The 20,352-nt window shown below is 46.6% G+C and overlaps 1 protein-coding gene across 4 annotated transcripts in view; it reads left to right on the top strand.

The window, feature by feature from the left end:
• UBE3C (ubiquitin protein ligase E3C) overlaps window positions 1–20,352 on the top strand; it is a 100,483-nt gene that overhangs the window by 39,023 nt on the left and 41,108 nt on the right. For 2 of the 4 annotated variants that reach the window (XM_072964053.1, XM_072964052.1), the window contains exons 11-15: window positions 5,560–5,646; window positions 9,673–9,830; window positions 9,961–10,193; window positions 17,614–17,718; window positions 20,151–20,238. In XM_072964053.1, coding sequence (XP_072820154.1) covers window positions 5,560–5,646; window positions 9,673–9,830; window positions 9,961–10,193; window positions 17,614–17,718; window positions 20,151–20,238 — 671 coding nt within the window. The remainder of the gene's footprint in view (window positions 1–5,559; window positions 5,647–9,672; window positions 9,831–9,960; window positions 10,194–17,613; window positions 17,719–20,150; window positions 20,239–20,352) is intronic. The other 2 variants (XM_072964055.1, XM_072964054.1) reach the window with 2 other exon arrangements.

The raw sequence follows: 20,352 nt of genomic DNA, 5'->3' as shown, positions 1-20,352 counted from the left end.
TTTTTTTAAGGTTTGTACAAGACGATCAGTAAACTCCTAGACTGATAACTCCCTCTCAGCTCCTCCCGGGTCCTTGTTAGTCCCTCTTATTTTCAGGGTTGTGGTTTGCGATTGTAATTTCTGTTTAATGTTGATTGTCAGGATGTGTAGAGGAAGGTGGAGGCCTTGCTGCGTTGATTTGGAAAGATTTCTGAGATCTATGTTTAAGTGAAAAAAGGAAGATACAGAACAATGGGGATAATCTTTCCATGTCTGGGAGGTGGAGAAAGCAGCTTTGCATTTGCATAAGGAAGCTTGGGAGCGGCCCGCCCGTTGCCTGCCAGACAGGGTCCTCTTGTGACTTGCCCCCTCCTCCTGGGCTCCTCCTCAGTGTCCTCTGTGCGAGGTTCTTTGTTTCAGTGTTTCCTGGACCCGAGACTTCTTTTCCTGTTGAGTGTCTTGGTTCTCTTCTCCTGAGTGGATTCTCTGGGCCATGTCCACTCTCCAGAGCTGCAGATTCCTTCCGGCTGCTCGGCGGGCGCTGCCGCACTCCTGTCACTGCCCGAGATCGCACGCAGCGCCTTTCCCCAGAGCGTGGGGGCCACGCTGGGCTGCAGCAGCCTGCAGCGCGGCCACTGGGAAACGCCACTGCTTCACTTTAGTAGAAATTCAGTGAAAGTACAGACCCAGTTGCTCAGTCACACGAGCCACACTTCCAGAGCTTGGCAGTCATGTGTGGCCAGTGGCTGCCGTGCGGACAGCACAGCTGGGACCACTTCCATCACCACAGAAAGTCCTGCTGGGTTGCCTTTCTCAGCAGTCCTCGTGTGCACTGTCGCCGGATGTGCGGGCGCTGCGTTCTTTGTGTCAGGTGTTGCCAGACTGAGCTGTCAGGAATAGAACCCCCGTTATTTTGCTCTCCTGCTTAAACATCTACCAGCGAATCCTTTTTCGTTCAGGAAAAGATTCACACAGCTTGGCTTACTGATTTGTGCGTGGCCTCTCCTTACTGTTCGGCTACCTCTCTGAATCCCGCTTCTGGCCACGGGAGAGTGTCCGCCCCAGCCAGGCCTCGGCGCCTGCGCTTCCCCCGCCCCCTCGCACCGCATCTCACGCCCCGCCTCCGGCCTGTGCTGGCGGCTGCCCTCCGCGTCCTTCCGCCTCGGCTGAGTTGTCTGTTGGCGGCACCCGGAGGGTGCCCTCTCTCAGAAGCTTCCTGAGCTCATAGCCTGAGATTTCACCTGTGGTTCCCGCTTTCAGTGAGGTTTCCTTCTTGTGGTAGGTACCCACTCTCAGAGCGCCGATTTTGAGGAGTTTGGCTTCAGGGTGGGCAGATGGGCGTGCTCTTTGGAACTTGGCTCTTTCATTTCATTGAGATCTAAAACTTTGCAGTGGAATTTTAAAAGTAGTGCTTTAGGGATCAGAAAGGTTGGTACTACAATTTGCCTGTAGTTCCCTTGTTCATACATCGAATCATACACCATTAAAATCCGTTTTATTGCAACACCTGCTTGATTCTTCTATCAAACCCTAACAGAACAAGCCATCTTAATTGTGTCTGTGTTATGAATCTTGTGTGAGTAAATGATCGTGTGCCCTGGAAGAGGACAGCCATTTCCTCATCTGCTGTCTAAGCACTATTACGTGAGTGTGGTGACGGAGACACCTTAGTTCTTGATTTATACATGGTGTCTTTAATAGTTGGAGATAGAATGCTTATGCAAGTGACTTCAGTGAAGAAAACTGTAGATTTGTGTTACGTGTATATTGTAGAAGTACACATTGTTACATATTTTTATAAACAAATTTTTTATAGTATTTTAGAAGAAATATGGAAGATGTACCTACAAAGAGAAACATACTTAGTTTTTAGCCTGTGATTTCATGCTGCTTTCATTATCAGCAATGTTTTTGGTTTAAACAACAAATTTAAGTAGCTGTTGGTTTTGTTATACTTCGCTCGCATTGTTAAAAAGGTCAAGTAAAATTTGTGAGCTTTTTAACACGTCAACACAGTGATTTTATTATGTGTGTTTTGAAGTCATGTAGATTGTAAGTGAATTGACAGTTGTTAGAGACATCAGGTTAATAGGCTTCCTTTTTGTCAAATTTAGCAATATAATTTGTAGTGAGTTTTGAAATTTCTAATTTCCTGAATATTTAAGAATGATGAGTCAGTCACAGGAAATGCAAGTAAACATGAGAAAAGCATGCACAGAGGCTATTTAGAATTTTTTTTAAGCTTTCTTTTAAGAAAAGTGTTAAGAGATATACGGGGAAGGAATGTGAAGGAAGACACCCAGGTTATTGAGCACTGCTTTCTCCCATTTTCATTAAACTGCAGTGTAGGGGGAAGCACACTCCAAGTCTGCTCATCTTAAAGTTAAAGAAAATCGATTGTCAGGGGAAGGAAGGTGTCTGTTTAAACCGTGGTTTTAGCGCTGGGACATTAGTTTAACGCAGCTGTATGTCCAAAGCTTATCTTCCATTCTTAGATCCTAGTTTGTCAGTAAAGGAAAAAATTTTGGCAACTTGCCTCAAACTGAAATACATCTTAAAACTTTTATTATCATTAAGGAAATTTAGAGCTTATTTTTAATCTTGCATTATCTCAGAGGTGAAATGGTGTATATGTATTTTAATACTGCTTTTGCCAATAAGGTGACACTTTGAGCAGGAAAACACAGTGTCGCACTTGCACTTGCGTGCTGCGGGAGTGGAGGGGTCTGGGCGGCTGGCTGGCCCGATGCCCCGTACCTGTGGCATCTTTCCATGCAGAGGGGGTGCCTGGGGATGCCTTGCAGTTGCGACCTTTCCTCCTGCGTGTGCGCCGTGTGCTCCATCGTGTTCTCTTTAATAACTTAAATAGTCCTTGCAGACAACTGGCCCAAATTTATGACCTGGGTTGAAAATGTTGCCCTTTACCAATTAACTCATGGAGTTATCTCAGCTAAATAAAGTTTAATGGGTAATTTTTAACATATCCCAGTATATCTAAAGGATATAGCACGGCCTTGCCTTTTAGCAGTAAAGCCCCAAATAGCCTTTACTACTTTATAAAAGGTCTAATAATCTGTTTTATTGTTGCCCATTACGTGATTAATTTAGGAACTATAATTGTTTCAAAATTAACTTGAAATATAACTTGAAATATGTAGCCATGCAAATGATGTTTAAGAAATGTATATATATTCACGTGGAAAGATCTTAATTATAATATTAACTGAAAAACCGTGTCATACGAGTATGTTGGAGAACCTCATTTTCATTTGGACGTTTTATTTATTCCCAGGTAGTAAGTGTCCCTGATTCTTTCCAGGATCGTGGGATGAAATACTGTGAATGATCTTGTGCCTTGTTGTGTTGCTGTTAAGAAGGAAAAGGAAAGGAAACAAACCTGATTAAAATAGATGATTCTTCAGATTTTTGAGGTGCTGTTAGTATTCATATTTAACACAGTTTTAAGAGATCTTGCTTGCCAGTGAAATTGCACATTCTTATAAAAAGAACTTAATATCTTGATTAAAGAGAAGTAAGGCAAGCAAATACTACCTTCCAAAGTCCTTTTATGTTGAAAGCCTACGTTTCTTATGGCGTCCAGCTTACTCTGTTTCCCGTGTGGTTCTCTGGGTGTCTTTCACAGCGTACAGAGCAGCCACAGAGGCAGCCCGTGGACGTCTGACTCTTCGTTTACATTTAGGCGTGTGGCAGGCGTGTTAAATCTCAGAGGTGGGGTGCGTTATTATTTTCCAACACAGCGCTAGTTTTCAACAGTAAAATCTTTTTGAAGTGACTTCTGAGTGGAAATTTGCTTGGACATGAATGACAAGGACTCAGTGCACTTAATAACACGGCTTATTTAATTGGTCTCTTACAACTTACTGTGTTATCGCCACTTGTCATTCTTCCAGTAAATTTTGTTCTTACAAAATGACCGCTTGGATATATGCGCGTGTAACGAACCTGACTCACTCCCGTGGAAGCATCGCGCTTTGGGCTGGAGGAGACCCTGGAGCTGGCGTAACACGGCCTCCTTGTTTTCTGACTTAGCGGAGGCTTGCTTCCGGCCTCCGTGGCGTTTGAAGGGGGGATGGTCTTAGTGAGCTGAGAGATTTCTTTCTAGGCTAAGATTCGTGATTCTAGGGAGATCTTACGTAGTCTTTCATGCTTTCACTGTTTTTAAGTGATTGTGCTTTTAATGCCATGTGGACATCACAAAACTCACCACACTAATAACGTAAGGCTGGATTTTTCAGACCAGTTCTCCCTAACCCCTGTGGTGTACTCAGAAAATGCTAATCCTGAAGAATGTGTCTGATATTCTGGATTGAATATAGAAAAATATTCAATTAAATTTGAGATTTTTGTATTGAAAAGTGACTTATTTAACCCCTGTTCATTTCTCTTCTATTATGGGTATTTAAATTAATGCACTACCAGCAAATTTTAGTCTATTAAAATAGCTAATATTATACTCGGTCCGGTGTTCACAGTGACTGGTGATTAGCTCCACAGAGGATTGTGGATGCACACTCCGTAGTGTTTTCATTTAGTCAGGTCATCCAGTTACTGTGAATGACCGTTTCTCATGAAACGACCTGGAAGTGGTCTGAAGAGACCCTGGCTGGTGGCCGCGCTTCGGGGGGGCTGGAGGAGCCCTGTGCTCTTTTTTCAGGGCCCCTGGGGTCCGCTGCCTGCTCTGCTGAGTGCCGATGTGACTCTCTTCCCCACTCGGTGACGGTGCTGCTCAGCTCCCACGGAGAGTGCACAAGACCGCACGATGGATGGGTGGGTGTGCAAACACGGCGTTCTTTTCCCGTGGTGCTTCCCCCGAGCGTGCGTCCCAGTCGCGTGGCGGAGGCGGAGACCGAGACGGCGTGCTCTGTGCTTGCTCTTTGGCTCCTTGTTGTCCTGGGGATTCTGAAGACCATCACATTCCTTTCCTACAACCGTGTTCTCCTGCCACTCTAAACCTTTTTTCACTGGGATTGGTCTCATAAGTTTGAAATTTAACTTCTGACGCCTGCACTTCTAAAAATGTTTTATGCAAGCTTTCCTGATTATAACTTTGTAAATAGAAGTTATGTCCTGTTACATAAGTATAGTATGCTGAGTTAAACTTACGCCCTTTTCCCACAACGTTCCTTAGTCTTTTTAATCAGATTGATATTATACAGGAGGGGTTCTTAAAAACCTTTAAAATGTATTTTTAGATTTAGATTGTTTTTGAGATGTTAGTTAACATAAAAAATGTCTTAATGTGTTTGTTTTTAAAGGAGTCCTTAAAATCAGCCACTAAGCATTACAAATGTTAGTGTGTGTTGGCAGCAGTGACACTAGTGACGCAGAGTATTGCGGCCTGTTGGTGTATTATGGTTTGTGCTCAGAGGGCAGGCCGCCTCAGCTCGTGCTGTGCAGCCCCCCTTGCCTGGGCGTGCTCCCCAGGCGGCCCACTGCGGTGTTCGTGCAGATGTTTTCCAGATGGTGCGTTATCTTCAGTTTACAGCTTTTTTCTTTTTGAAGAAAAATACTGAGTAAATATTTGCTAACTCTTACTTCGTTTCCCCCATTTCCTTTTAGGCTTCTCTACAGTTTAGCCTTTAACGCCAGGTTTCTGAGACATCTCTGGTTCCTCATATCTTCTATGACAACACGGATGATCACAGGGTATGTGTTACCCAGACTTACAGATTGAGCTTAAAGACGTGGAAAGTGGCAACCTGATAAAAAGTACTGTAAGAAGGTATTCTTAAGTACTGCTATTCTTAGCTTGTTTTATATGAGAAGAAAAATTCTAAATGGTCTCAGTTTCCCAAAATGAAAAAAATTAATGCCTAACTTACAGTTGTTTACCTGTATTTGTTACTCAGAGTGTGGCTTTATCTGAGGGTGAATTTGTTTTAAAAATCCTAGTACTTGAAAACCAGAATCTTGACAGTTCTTTGCTCCATGTGACTTCCGTGGTTTTGATAGTGAACATACAGATTTGAAGCAAATTTCACACCATTACGAACAGGTAAAATACTGTGCAAGTTTGTGTTTAGACCTTTTTATTGACATGATTTGACTTTTTATATGAGTCATTACATGACTTGAAGGCTGGAGCCTTTGCCGTGTGTGTCCTCATTGACTGTGTGATGCGTGGGGAATGTAGTACTCACGTCAACACCCTTCCGGTCAGCGGCTTAGCCCGTTCCCACGCCGGCGCCTGCTGTGCAGAGGTCCCAGCTGACCCGTCTGCACTGCGTGTGAAGAGTGTGGCTCGGTTGTGAGTGCGCTTGCACGAGGTGCTGACTGCGCTGGTGGGGACGGCGGTCCCAGCTCGCCTGCGAGCTGTGAGCCAGCCGGTCCTGCACAGGAAAGCACTTCTCGGATTTAGGGCCAGAGTTGGGAAGGAAGAGTGTCTACCTACTTTTTAAAAAAAATTCTTTTGAGACAAGAAGTAAAAAGAAAGGCTGTTTGGTGGGTGAACTTGGGGTGTCCAGAATGTGAGCGTGCCCGCGCCTGCCGTCCGACCTGGTCGGCGATGCGCTCCGTGTGCTGGACTTGCTGGGTCTGGAGCGTGTTCGTCTGGTGTGTAGAGAGGACGGCGGTCCTGTTCCAGGGCCTTCGGGGGCCTCCCAGTCGCGCTTTGTGAGGGGCCACTGCTCTCACGATGAAGGGCGTGTCGGGGTATTCCTAGCGTTACTTTGCATTACTTTCATGTTTTTTCTTCTAGTTTTAAGGCATCTTAAGTGACTGAAGGGAGTTTTTAATGCCCGCATTGCAGCTGGTAAAGCTCTCGAAGGTTAAGCGATTTGTCTTGTGTCGACAGTGAGCAGAGATGCGAGAGAAACCCAGCAGCACTTAACTTCTAGAAAACGTCTTTTGTATCCTTTCACCTCTGAGGTGTCAGGTTTGCTGCTACTACTGGCGTTGTTGTTATTCTGTGTATTTCAGCCACTTAACGGCTGTGCCAGCCTTGGCGTCCTGGGTGGCAGGCTGGCTTGGGGCGAAAGGAGCCTGGGGGTCGTGGGCGCAGGAAGCTGTCGCCGGCCTCCGAGCGCCTCAGCTCAGGAGCAGGCACCCTGTCCCCCGCTGCGCCTGGGGAGTGCCTGTCTGTCCACGGCGTTCGTCTCCTGCTGAGGAGACGGCGTCACAGAGTACGAGAGAAAAATGAGGTAGTACTAATTACATTAAATTATTATAAGTTGGTAAAGTTATTTTAAAAACTTGTTGTTTCTTAAGTGCTCATTTGAGAATCAGTTTTTCACTTGTTTAATTTATTAAAATGAAGTCCTTTAAGAAACTTACAGTGTATTAACGTATCCCTAAAGTATATCTCATCACATCTATTACTGGAATAAAGTTTAGGTGAAATGCCTGACTCCTGTGAAAATGGCATTGTTTAACTTGAGAAGAGTTTCACAGCAGGGCTTCCACAGCTGGGACCCTGGGCTTCAGTGAGTGGAAGGGTCCTCGGAGGAGCCTGTTGAAGTTTCCTTGTCCGACCTGGAGGCGGGGGTTCAGGGCTGTGGCCTCACAGGCTGCGCAGGGTTGGGATGCAGGCAAGGGTGAAGGGACACGGGGTGGCTGGTCTGTGTGTCTGTGACGTCCCTGCACCAGCGCCCAGCAGGGGCGCTCGCCCCTTCCTGGCTTGCGCAGTGAGGCCAGCCCCACGTCCACCCCTGGCTGTGGCGGATGCTCTGGCAGTTGGGGGCGGGGGAGTTGCCAGGCCAGCGTGGAAGCCTCAGTTCTGAGGGTGTGTCCAGAGGCCAGGGCTCTTCTGAGGTCCTGTTGACGCTCGTGATCCAGCCGACTCTCCGGGTTAGGAGCTGATGTCTTTTCCTTTCCATTGCAGTCAGTTATGAACTTTTTATTTGCACGTAAGACTTAGAGAGTGGCCTGTTTTCAGAGGAATATTTGAGTCAGTGTTTGTGGCAGAAAGAGCAGTCAGCGGAGTGTCAGGGGACATGTTTCATCTGTGTCCCGGGTGGATGAGACCACGGCACACAGCTGCCTCCGCTCCCCTCACACCTCCTCTCGTTAAAGTGAAAATGATTAGCTCCCTCTGCTTCCCTCACGGGGGCTAAAGAGAACAAACAAGCCAGTTTTGCAGGGGCGCCCTCATCTTTTCTTAGGGGACCAGTGTAAGGGTTCCGCGCCTGCTGGTACATATGTGCGTGAATGGTGGTGGTGATCTTAAATGCAAGGATCCTTGATAGGGATCACAGCTGAGAGTGGCTTTGTTGCTTTTCTCGATTCAGGAAATACTCTCTCCACGTTGCAGCTCGGTGGCTCAGCCTGCACCATGTTCCGCTAAACAGTATTTATCGGTAGCATCTGTTGTGTCGGTACTTCGGCATTTAATGGCAAGGGAAATAAAAGATACAAACCATTATTTTTACTAGTATCAGCAAAAGAGGTGACAGGAATCTTTTCTCCTCTGCACGTCAGCAGAACTTGTACTGTGTGGACAGCCCCGAGCGAGGCCTGGTGGGGAGGGACTCGGGAGAGAGAAGAGGGTCCGGTCCTGCACGCACACAGCCATTTTCCGTCAGCCTTGCCTTGGCGGTGAGGGAGGGAGCTGTGCCTTGTCCTTCGTGCGCACCCTCGCTGCGTCTTTATTTTGTCAGCGGAGCGCTCCATGCCGAGGGCTGTGACTGCGCAAAGGGAAAGGGCGTGCTGACGGTGCCAAGGCCAATGGCCAGTATTTCTGCTCAGAGCGCAGGCTGCTCAGCCGGGTCCCTTGTCTCAGTGCTGCCCCCTGAACTTGCTCCTTGGAGACCCCGAAGCTCCAGGGGGCTCCTCCAGGCTCACCACAGCCCCACGAGGACAGGCCCCTGTGCCAGGCCTTCCCCTGCTGCGCTGTCTCCGGGGCCTTTGACGGTGGTGGGCATCCCCTTGATTTGTGGTCCTGACGCCTGGCCACGGCTGCCTCACCCGTAGCTACGGAGCTGTGGGATCAGATGCTCGAGGCGTGGCACCTATGGAGGGAGACGAGCGCGCTCCTGTCCGCGTGGGCGCTTTTCTCATGTAGGGAGAGCTCACAAGCAAACCTCTGAGCTGAGTGCTCAGTGAGAGAGGGGCCGCATCCAGCCAGAGGACAGGGAGCAGATCTCGGTGGGAGAGGTGCCTCAGCGGCCTGCCGCTCCTGGGGGGTGAGCAGAGCTCCGGAGGCTGCTCCCTTCGGAGCCGCTCTGGGCGGCAGGGTGACGGGAACAGAAACGGGGCCCGGGCCCGAGACGGGAGACCACGCTGCAGGCTTCCAGTCTGGGTTCAGTATTAGCTGTTTTGGATGTTTCTAAATGCAAGGATACGTTTTTCATGAGACCAGGACCATCTGCCTTTGTTAAATATGTGAAGGGGGGAGGGCCAGCTTTCAACATGCAAGTCAAGTGTGTCTCTAAGAGTGGCCTTACCTCCTGGAACTCTGTCTTCTAGTGGCCGCGGGGCCGCCGGTGCCCCCTCAGTCACTGAGCTTAATGCCGTGAGGACAACAGCAGGGACCTTAGTACAGAGAGGGTGATGCTGGTGTCCGAGTCTAGCTCACGTTACGTATTAACCTGTGTTGGTAGGAAGCCTCTGCCTGCCCCGTGAGCTGTGTGATTGCGAACTTGAGTGTTGTTTTCCCTGATCATGCCTGTCTGATGTCATGTCTTAATTTGCCCCTCAGCTTATTGTTGGTTTTTTTCTCTTTTTCCCCAATTCAAGGTCTATGGTTCCACTGCTCCAGGTGATATCAAGGGGCTCTCCAATGTCTTTTGAAGATTCTAGTAGAATCATCCCCCTCTTTTACCTTTTCAGCTCCTTGTTTAGTCATTCACTGATTTCCATCCATGACAACGAGTTCTTCGGTGACCCCATGGAAGGTAAGGATTTTATTGCTGACCTGTCCATTTTCATAGATGATAGAAAAGTTTTAAGCCTTTTGAGTCTTTTGATATGTGTTAAGAAATGAAAGAAAAAAAAAACATGCTAGAAGCCGGATTCCATCTTCAGTTGTAGGTCAGAGGCCGTCGTCAATGATGCCTTTCACTTTAGAAGAGCTGGTAATACTGTCTCGATGCCTTCGAGACGCCTGCTTGGGGATCATCAAGCTGGCGTACCCAGAGACAAAGCCAGAGGTTCGGGAAGAGTATGTCACGGCGTTTCGCAGCATTGGAGTCACTACGAGCTCGGAGATGCAGCGGTGCATACAGATGGAGCAGAAGCGGTGGATTCAGCTGTTTAAGGTAGACAGCGTGTGCATTTTTGCTTTACTGAGGTCAAATAATGTACAACTTTTTTTTGACTTGGCTCCTTTTAGAAGAATAGAAGTACAGGTTTGTTCAGGCATAATTTTTAGTTCACAAAACTTTTAAATTAAGAAAAGTCATTTTCGTTTTACGTTTGCCTCCGTTTAAAGCCTAGTTTTTGTTAGCGGTATCTTCTCTAAATTGCCCAAGTACTTAAAGTGAGAACGTGTTGTAGAAATGAAAAATTTTTTTAAATATTTTTATTTTTGACTGAAAGATCTCATACTGATTTAATTTTTTAATCTTTAAAGAAATTAATTAATAAATATCAAATAAGGTCATTAATTTAATGCAAGGTGAATATAAATTACTTCAAAATATCTTCATTTTTAGCCGTGTAGAGAGAGAAGTTATGAGTTGCCATGGCTGGAGTGTTGGCAGGAGACCACCACCACTGAGACTGTAGCTGTTGGGGTAGAAAAAAGAAAAGAGAAAGGGTGCTTGACTTCCCATGAAATTTCTGCAGCAAACACATCTAGTCAGCTAAAACTGCTCATTAAAGGGGTGAGAGCAGAAGAAATGCATTTTCCAAATTGAATGCTAGATTTACAGTCCGTTTAATACCGGCGACCTCTCGCACACTAATGTTCAGTTCGAGTCATCAGCTGTCCCTTTAGGTCTTTCATCACTGCTTTTGTCAAGCTATCTATTTAATTGAAAGAAGTTAATTGAATGAAAATGATCAACTAAGCTTGTATTAATATTGCTAATGGAACTTTCTTCTTGGCCATGTTTGGAGAGAGATGTCAAGCTAGACTTTAGGAAAGGCCCATTAATGCTTGCACTTAACCTGATGGGCTAATTAAGGACGCTTATTCATCCTGCGAGCGCGAGGCAGTCCCTCTCCAGCCCATTCTGCCTGGTTTTACAACACATTTCACTTATGAGCACGAGCGTCAGTAGTGGTGAGAGTAACTGATAATGTTTTGATTGCACTGAATACAGTACTAATGCACCATTGAATTTATAATGTGTGCAGATTGAGGTAATATATGTTTGCACAATTTATTTTAATTGCCTGTCTCTCTGTTTCTGGGTAAACTTTTAAGGTCACATGTTGAGCCCTTAATATATCCTTGCTTAAAGACCGACACTTCTGCAACGTTTCTGAGTTAAAAATAAGCTATATCACCCGTTTAAACTTACAATTCTTATGTAAGCTGTTCCTGGATATGGGTATTAATGGTAGCATATGTGTTTTTCTTCTAAGTATTTAATTAAACTCTGGGATCATTGTTAGTAAGACCTTCCATTATGTGTGATACCAGGTTTGTGTACAGTGTCAGATAATTTTGCTGTTTTATAGCACCTGTTCAGACTTTCATAATTTTCATATGACAGGCTTATCTTTAGGACCCAGAAATCTCTGAAGTTAATAATGCTGTGTAAGGTGTTTTCCCCTGGTCCTAGTTTATTTTGCTTAAGCATTAAATGGAATTTTGTACTGAATTTTTTCCTGTGCCTCAAAATGCCTCGTTGCTACTTTATTAAGGGTTGAGTGGTTTTGTTTTTGTTTTAAGAACTAAAATGAAATTTCACTTTTTTGGAACAGGATTGTTTTAGATTTGAAATTGAGTTGTTATGAAGGTCTTCTGAGTTTAGAACAGAATTGTTTGAGGACAGTTTTTTGAACAGGATTCTTGTTCTTTGAGAAAGATTTTTTTTTTCACTGCCTGCTCTTGAGCTGAGTCCTCAGAACAAAACAAATCAAGGCACAGTCTTTGAAAGGATTCAACTGCTATTAATTTTTCTTCTAAGAAAAAATTATCTTTGGTGTGAAATAAGAAGAATTTGCCCTCAGTGGCTGCTGTGTCTCCAGCAGCACTTGGAGGGCCTTACACGTGCTCGCTCGTTTCCTGCAATAATTCTGGGCGTGAGACGCTGTGCTCACCCCCGTGGCACAGGTGAGGCCCCACGGCTGGCGGGCGACAGAGCCAGCACTTGAACTCAGCTGCTCCTCTCCATTGCCCCTCTGGAGGGTACCAGCGTAGCATTTCAGCACTTTCTGTGTATCCCAGTGTCAAATCTGAGTTGAAGAATTCAAGGTAAAATCACGCCAAGAAGGTACTAGCATTTTGCCCGTGATTTCCTGCCCTCAGTTGACGTTGACAGAGGTGCATGTGATGAGACCCGATGCCTTCGACCACCAGCCATTTTCATCTTTCAGACTCCTGATGGTCCTCTCGAACTAATTTCTGAGAGAGGCTCTGGTGGCTGGTCGCACAACATAGACTTTTAAGTGGATAGAGCCATCTTTCTTTGTCCCTGTAAGAATTGAGGTCAGTTTCTAAGCCCCGCATTGACACTGCTAAAACAGTTTATGCATTTATCAAATTTATAAACTCCTCTTGAAGTGTAATTTATAGCTGTAATTGCTTTAGCCCCGCGAGGAGATGGGAGTTCCTTTGTGAGTTGCCTTTGTGCGCAGCTGCCAACCTGCAGTGGGGTCACCCCCTGGGGTCGGGAAGGTGTGCTGGGGGCTGGAGGGAGACCCTTCCTCATCTGCGCACATCTCTGCACAGAGAGGGCGGACTATGAGGGACCTTTGCTTTCCTGGTGGTTGATTTGTATTTTTCAGTTTCAAAAAGACTCTTTAAAAAGGTGGAAAATGGAAACAAGAGCAGTGCCCCAGCTGTCATGGTAACGTGCCCCACTACCCACCAGGTCGTCCGAGTCAGGCCGACCAGGCTCCCTTCAGAAGTGGCCAAGCTGTGCCAAGTCCTTTTCCATCTTGGAAGATTTTTGTTGGTTTTGGTCTGACTCCTAAATCAAATGGATACTGTAAGAAATAGTTTTGTGGTGTTTTAGATGTGCTGGAGAATACTGTTAACTTTAAAACTGTACAGTTTCAACAGGTAGTGACTAAGGGCTGTGTCACACTGTGTTAACCATGGACAGACACCTCTGTCTTTTATAGGCAAGGGCGCTGTCACTGGCAGTGACTTCAGCACCTGCATCGTGTGTCCCGGAAGCACTGGCTCCTCCCTGTGCTGGGGGCCAGAAGTGCAGTCGGGCAGAGTCCGTGTTCTTTGAATGTCTCTATGTAGTGGAGAAGACAGGCTTCCGGCTGACTGAGCTAGAACAGAGCTGGGGGCAGATGGGTGGCGAGCACGGCTGCTGAGACCATCCTGCACCCCCGCTTCACGGCAGGGCGGCGGCGCTCTGGCCTTTCACGGGATGCTCGTCTTAGACCTGGTGCCTTGCTGGTTCACTTGTTTCATTTCTGTGTGTGTGCTTCACTGTGAAATGAAAATCGAAAAGAGTTATTATTTTATGTGTATTCACCGCACTTCCAGGTGCCCATAATTTATGTGCTATGTCCCGTGCTTTGTTTTGAAGTTCTCAAATAATTATCCAAGATGTTTGATTTTACCTACGGGATTTTACATGTCAGATTTAAGATGAGAAGAAATTATTATTTTATGTACATAATGTCATTTAGTCTCACAGTTGCCTTTCAGAGTTTGAACTGTATGTACTTTTTCTTGGTTGCAGTCGTGTAACTGAACACCAGGGGTTTCCTTTCAGAAGTGCCGTGGTTGAGTCGCCATCGTGTGTATTGTTGTCAGTAATACATAGATACATGTGGTACCTGCTGTAATAATATATGTACCGTTTAGTAAGACTGTTTCCCTGAGGTTGCTGGTCAGGTCCTCTTGTGGCCAGCATAGCCGCGAGCTGTCGGACAGACAGCGGTCTTGTGAAGTAGGCGTGTTAATTGAGCGCCCTTAGCTTGGGCAGTTGTCAGGTGGGGTTTTTATGAGTAGTCTGTGTTTCTGAGCCATCATCTGCGTGATCTTTTTAACACTGAGGTTAAGGGGACCTGTTTACAGATGTCACCTATTTTTAAATTCAGTGATGAATAATCGAGCATGCATAACAGTTTTGTGCATTTCTGAGTACTCGCTTAAATAATTTTATTAGTTTTTGAGTGTTTGATCTACAGTTTGGATCTGGCACGGACATGACTTGGGAGACAAGGGTTAAATGCGTCATGTGAATGTGATGCAGCTGTATTCATCACTGGTGAAGTCTGCTAGAACTGTGTGCTGAGCGAGGTGCATCTGGTTACTCCAGGGTCTGCTTGTTCGCAGTTTTATGTTTTATGTCTTAACACTCTGGTTCTCAAGCTTCCCTGTGTCTCAGGATGTCCCGGTTGCAGTGTGCAGTTGCTGTTGGTGGCGCCCCATGTAGGCATCTGTCTGCAGGAGGGTCTAATGTGCAGCTGGGATTAAGACCCACTGATGTTTGTAACCCTTGATCTCAGTTTGCAGAATCGCACCAGCCATGACTTGGGGCCTGTGTAGTCTGAAGCTCTGTCAGTCTTTCCGTTCTGGGGCAGTCTTCTTTGGTAGGCAGTTATATGCCAGGAAATTGCATAAAATTAACTGAAAGGAAAACTCTTTTGATCTCAACACTGGATGTCTGTTGATCCAGTTTTAAATTGCTACTCCAGTTTTTCTGACCTTTGACAATCCTTCGTCAATTTGTGTGGTTTTTTATTGGTTACTTCTTAAGCTTTGCTTTTTCAGTAGCAGTTGAGTTTGTGATACTGAAAGTGAATGCAGAGGAAAGGAGCATGTTCAAAGGTGTTTTGAAATCACAAAAGGGATCCAGTTAAATTTCCATGGTTTCTTACAACTTGTATTTTTCTCTAAAACTTAGAAGATAAATCATTGAAATGAAGGAGAGAAGTGTTCTTACTTGAATTTAGAATACTTGAATTTAAAATTTGACGTTTTAAGTGTTTGGGGAGTTAATCCAGGGCTAGTGTTGCCAGATTTAGCACACAAAATAGGTGTCACTCAGTCGGATTTGGTTTTCAGGTAAATAACAAATGTGTTTTAGATGTAAGTATGTCCTGGGCAGTATTTTGGATACATTTATACTTTCGAAAAAGCCATATTTGGGACATACTTACAGTTTGAATAAAGCAATACTTGGGACATATTTACACTAAAAGATTGACTTGATGTTTATCTGAAGTTCAGATTCACCTAGGAGTCCTGGACTTTCTCTGGCAGGCCTGTCGGGGGCTCACCTTCAAGTTTTGTCTCCCATCAACTGTGACTGGTTAGGATGCGCTTTTCCCCAGTGACTTCTGCCATCCCCCTCCCCTCCCGAGTCTTCTCAGCCCAGATCTCTCTTGTTCCTTCTCCTTCTTCCCCCCTTCCTCCCTCCCCTTCCTCCCCCTGCCTCTCTTTCTTTCCTTAATTTTTGGAAAAGATCAGTGACACCAGGATAGGACATTTTTATGAATGGTTTATTGCTTCCTTTTCCATACTTAGAATGAAAATATGAAAGGGGTTGCCCTGTACTGAAACTTCATAATGCTTAACTTCACCAGAATTTAAAAGAGGAATGTACATTGTTCCATCAGTTGCCTCTTAGATAGTTTAGTGACATTTGTGACCTAGAGAAAGTAGACATCCTCAGAAATGGGGTTTGGACAGTAGTATCAGGAGGTGGGCAGCCCTCGTCCTGCCTTTCACGTGAACTTGAGCACGTTGCTCCTCCTTGGAGTGGAGTCTGGTGGAGGCGATGCATGGGGGGTGACGCACAAAGGCCCTGAGTGGAAGAGGACAGCTCACACACATGCGCGAGTGCTGCTCAGGGTCGAGTCTTTGTCGGCACTCGTGGTGTGTTATGGGTAGATTTCAGCACAGTAGGCGTTAAATCTGAATTTATTTAAAATATCAGTGTAATTGGTTATGTAAATGGAAAAGAGAAGACATAATGTTCTTCATACCAAAAGACTGCGCCTGTCTCCGCTGCTGGAAGAGCACCTGTTGAGTGTCTGTGGCGTGCTCTGTGTGACCACGGCAGCACACACACTGTAACTCACTGAGATTTTGTCTTTGGAGGAGCAAAGCTGAGAGACTTCCAGGAATTAAGTGCGTTAGGTCAGTGACCATGCTTTGTTTATGACCAGCAGTTAACCAGATAGAACCAAAAGCTAGGCTTCTCTCAGCTGCACTAAAATCAGTTATCATAAAACATGGTGTGTGTGTCACTGAACCCCTGGGCAGCCACAGCAGAATCCAGAGTCAGGGATAATAAACTCTGAATTCACCCTGACGACTTACCTGGGCTAATTTCTGCTGATTCCAGAGGGTATTTTAGCACAGTGTTACAAGAGGCATTAAAGCGCCGCAAGGCAGGCACCACGGCTCAGCTGGTAGAACACACCCACCAGTTACAGGCTGCGCGCTGGATCGCGAGAGGCTTTTACTCACGTGGTTTTGTCTGCTGGCCAAACTGCCCAGGTGTTCCTTTTCTGTCTGTGAACATGTCATCCCAGTGGGGTTCATGTTGTAGTGGCCTGAGACGCCAGCCGAGGACCCGTTCTCACCCACTTTCGTTGGACACAGTGAAATTTATTTATCCAAATTGTATTTTATCTAATTAAAGGCAATGTGTACACAAGCCTGATGGCTTTTTCTGAAAACATCATCATAGTTTTTAAACTACATGGCAGCTGTGTGATCCAGTCCTGCTTGTAAAGGTTTGAAATTGGATTTACAACTTTGTATTGATTTATCGTTGTTTATTACAAAACACGTTTCTACTTAACATACAGCTTCATCTTTTAAAAAGAGACAGTTGCTGTTTGATCTCTTTAATCATCCATCACAGAGTTTACAGTTCATTGCTGACCCCAAGGCAGCCGTCAGGCCCCTCCTAGGTGTCCCGGGGGCTGGCGGGCTCTGCTCATGGGCGCCTCCTGCGGGGGGGGGGCTCATGCCCGCCAGGAGGAAGCACGGAAGGGCTGAGCTGTGGGGGTGCGGGGGGGAGTCTGGGTAGGCCAGGGCATCTGGGAAACCTCACGGAGGGAGTTAGGCCAAGTCTCGTGGAAGCGTGGTGGGAAGTAGACCTAACTCCAGAGGCTTGCGTGAGAGGAGCCCCGAGACTGGCTTTTTCTTTGGAAGATGTGAGGTGTTCCCAGGACGCGGCTCTCACCCTGGTGTCCTTGGTGGTGGCTTTCAGAGAAGTAAGACCTGTGTTTGACCTTAGGGGAAGTGCTGTGCTCGAGCTAATGCATTTCCAGATTTGTGTTTTAAACCTACCTCCCTTGTAGTTTTTTAAAAAATCGGGTCTTGCACATATTTGTGTTAATTTTTCTCTCTTTGTTGGTAGATAGCCAGCCACTTTGTACGAAGGACTTAGCTCTTCTGGTGGCGGAATGAGATGCTCTTCTGTAAACTGGGCCGGTGGCGTCTGGCCGGTTCTTAACCGTGGAAGCCCGCATGCCCTCCGGCATGTCGGTGAGGAGCCGCGCGGGCCTCGCTCCCGCTGCTGCTGCTGCGCCCTGGCCACCCGAGCTTGTGTGTGACGTGGTCCTGTGTTTCCTCTTCAGGTCATCACCAACCTGGTGAAGATGCTGAAGTCCAGAGACACAAGGAGAAGTTTCTGTCCTCCAAATCACTGGCTGTCAGAACAAGAAGACATTAAAGCAGATAAGGTGCTACTGAAAGATCTCTCAAGTATTTTTCATTAAATGTTTTTTTCAGCTTTTCACTTTCGAGGGAGAAAAATAAATCCTTTAAAGTTGTTTATTACTTAGCATGCACCTAAATAGTAGTAGTAAACTTCTGCATGAGCAGCTCGTGGCCCACGATAGGTGTATGTGGCATCACTGGCCAGCGTGTGCGTCCTGCGTTTGTTATTAACCCTCATTTCCCTTTTAACCGCAAAGTGTATTGAAGCCTAATAGTTCTGGGTGGAGTTAAAAAAAATTTGCCTTTATTGTTATTATCAGTATATATTTAGTGCTTAAAAGAAATGAAACTTGTGATTTTTCTAAAGGCATACAGACAGATTGAGTATTAAGATCTAGAGCTAAAGTAGATTTAATAGTATAATCTGTTTGAAAATAAATTAAAACAACATTAACAAAGGACATGAGGGGTTTCATTTTTGTCTGTCAGAAAAAGGCAGGACAGGATTGATCTCAGAATCTCGAGGGTGGGGCAGAGAGCCGGGTAGAGAAGAAACCAGGTTACGGGAATGTTCAAAGAGAGCAAGGGTGTTGTAGAGCAGGTTCAGCAGCTTTGCTTTGTCCACGTGAAAGGTTGCATCTTCAAGGTCACACGTGGCTCTGGTTCTGCCCACTGACCAGGCTGAGAAGCCGCAACAGTCCCTTGTAGCGGGGAGACCTCCTGGGCCCGCCGTGGGGTTTCTCAGCATTTCCTGCCGGAGAGAAAGAGTCCTCGGCGCAGTGGTGGGTTGTAGGCCCGGGGGAGAGCTACCCGAGATGGGTGTGGGTTGTTCTGTCGCCAGGGAGCCAGAGACCGTGGGAGGCCGTGTGAGGCCTGGAGCTGCCAGAGGGGGTGGGAGGGAGCATCGGCAAGGCGGGCGCAGAGGACGGAGTAGCCTGTGTGTGTGCATTTGCGAAACGGATGCTGAGAAGAAGCACGCCAGCAGCCATTCATGAAGGACGCACCTGAGTTTTGAGTACTGGTTTGCAAAGAGAAGTGCCACACGCCAGCCTGCCCCTCCTGTGTGGTCGGTACCTGGGCTAGCCAAGGAGTCGATGCTGTGAGGCACTTCTTGATGTAGACCCAGCTGACGATGCACAAAGAAGGCCTTTCTGGACTGGAGTCACGCCGTCCTACAGGCCCCAGCACCGGCAGCCGTGTCGGCCGTGCCGCGCAGGTGTCCCCACACAGGCCCCGGGAGGCGGCAGGTCTGTGCTGCTGCTGTGCGCCAGGAAGTTTTGCTCCAGGAAAGTACCAGCTGACTGAGCAGTGTGTCTGGTGGCATAATCGACTGCTGCTTTGCCACAAGTTCTTGATCTCAGTGCTGAACTGTGGAAACAGCGCACAGACCTGGAGCAGCTGAACCACATGTGCCTCTTGAGGGAAGAACACCGTCCACCTCTGAAGTGTTTCTGCAGAACCAAACCTGAGTGTGGTGAAACCTCCAGCTGTAACCGCAAGTTTATAGGAAGTGGAGGGCCTGGAAGGACATGTTGACACCGTGAGATGCAATTAGCAAGATCCAGATGATGAGAGAGATTACAGGACAGATGTTTCTGCCTCTCCACCGACAGTTACGGGGCGGAAGGGACCTGACAGAGTAAAGCAGCTTACGAGATAGCATGCGATACCAGCCTTATCTGGATGCTCAGTGTGTTTTTAATTTTGAGAAAGTGAAATTTTTTCTTTTTTTTACCGAAGTACAGTCCGTTTACTGTGTGTTAGTTTCTGGTGTCAGCATAACGCTTCAGGATGTTTTGGTTGTACATGCACACACACACATACTCCTTTTCAGATTCTTTTCCATTATAGGCTGTTACGAGGTGCTGACTGTAGTTCCCTGTGCTGCACAGCAGGCCCTTGCTGTTGATCCATTTTATACGTAGTAGTTAGTATCTCCAAATCCCAGACTCCCAATTTATCCCTCCACCCCCTTTCCCACCTCCCCGGTAACCGTAGGTTTGTTCTTTCTGTCTGAGTCTATTTCTGTTTTGTAAAACAGTTCATTTGTGTCATTTTTTTAGATTCCACATGTGAGTGATAGCATAAGGTATTTTTTTGAGAAAGTAAATATTTGGTAACAGTAAGAAATTGTCAGTCCTTTAAGGGTAACGTAAGCAAGGGTAGGATCCGTCCAGCAACCACGTGATGATGATGTGCTGTGTCCAGACGCTGTCAGTCACTGAACAGAGCAAGGAGAGATTTCTTGGGGCGTATTTAGGAAAAGTAATTACAGAGTAAAAGCGTGACAGGGCAGCAGCACAGAGAGAAAGTGTGAAAAGGTCTCCTGTAAAGAACCTGAGTCAGAGCAGGGGGCCTAACTGAACGTGAAACGCTGATTCAGTGTGACTGAGATGAGTTAAATGTTTGTGCTGGAGCCGAAGGCAGTGCTGAGCGGGGTGTCTGGTCCCCACAGGTCACCCAACTCTACGTGCCAGCGTCTAGAAACGCGTGGCGGTTCCGGCGAATGGGGAGGATCGGCCCCCTGCGGTCCACCCTGGATGGTGAGTCCCCGGGGCCCCACACATCTCCCTCAGCTCAGGTGCGTCACGGGGTAGCTCACGTACCGAAGCGCCGCTCTTCGGTCTACTCTGCTGTGCGTTCTGAGCACGATCAAC

Source organism: Vicugna pacos, chromosome 7 (genome assembly GCF_048564905.1).
Source record: "Vicugna pacos chromosome 7, VicPac4, whole genome shotgun sequence".
Taxonomy (NCBI): domain Eukaryota; kingdom Metazoa; phylum Chordata; class Mammalia; order Artiodactyla; family Camelidae; genus Vicugna; species Vicugna pacos.
This window is presented reverse-complemented; position numbering and strand designations above follow the sequence as displayed.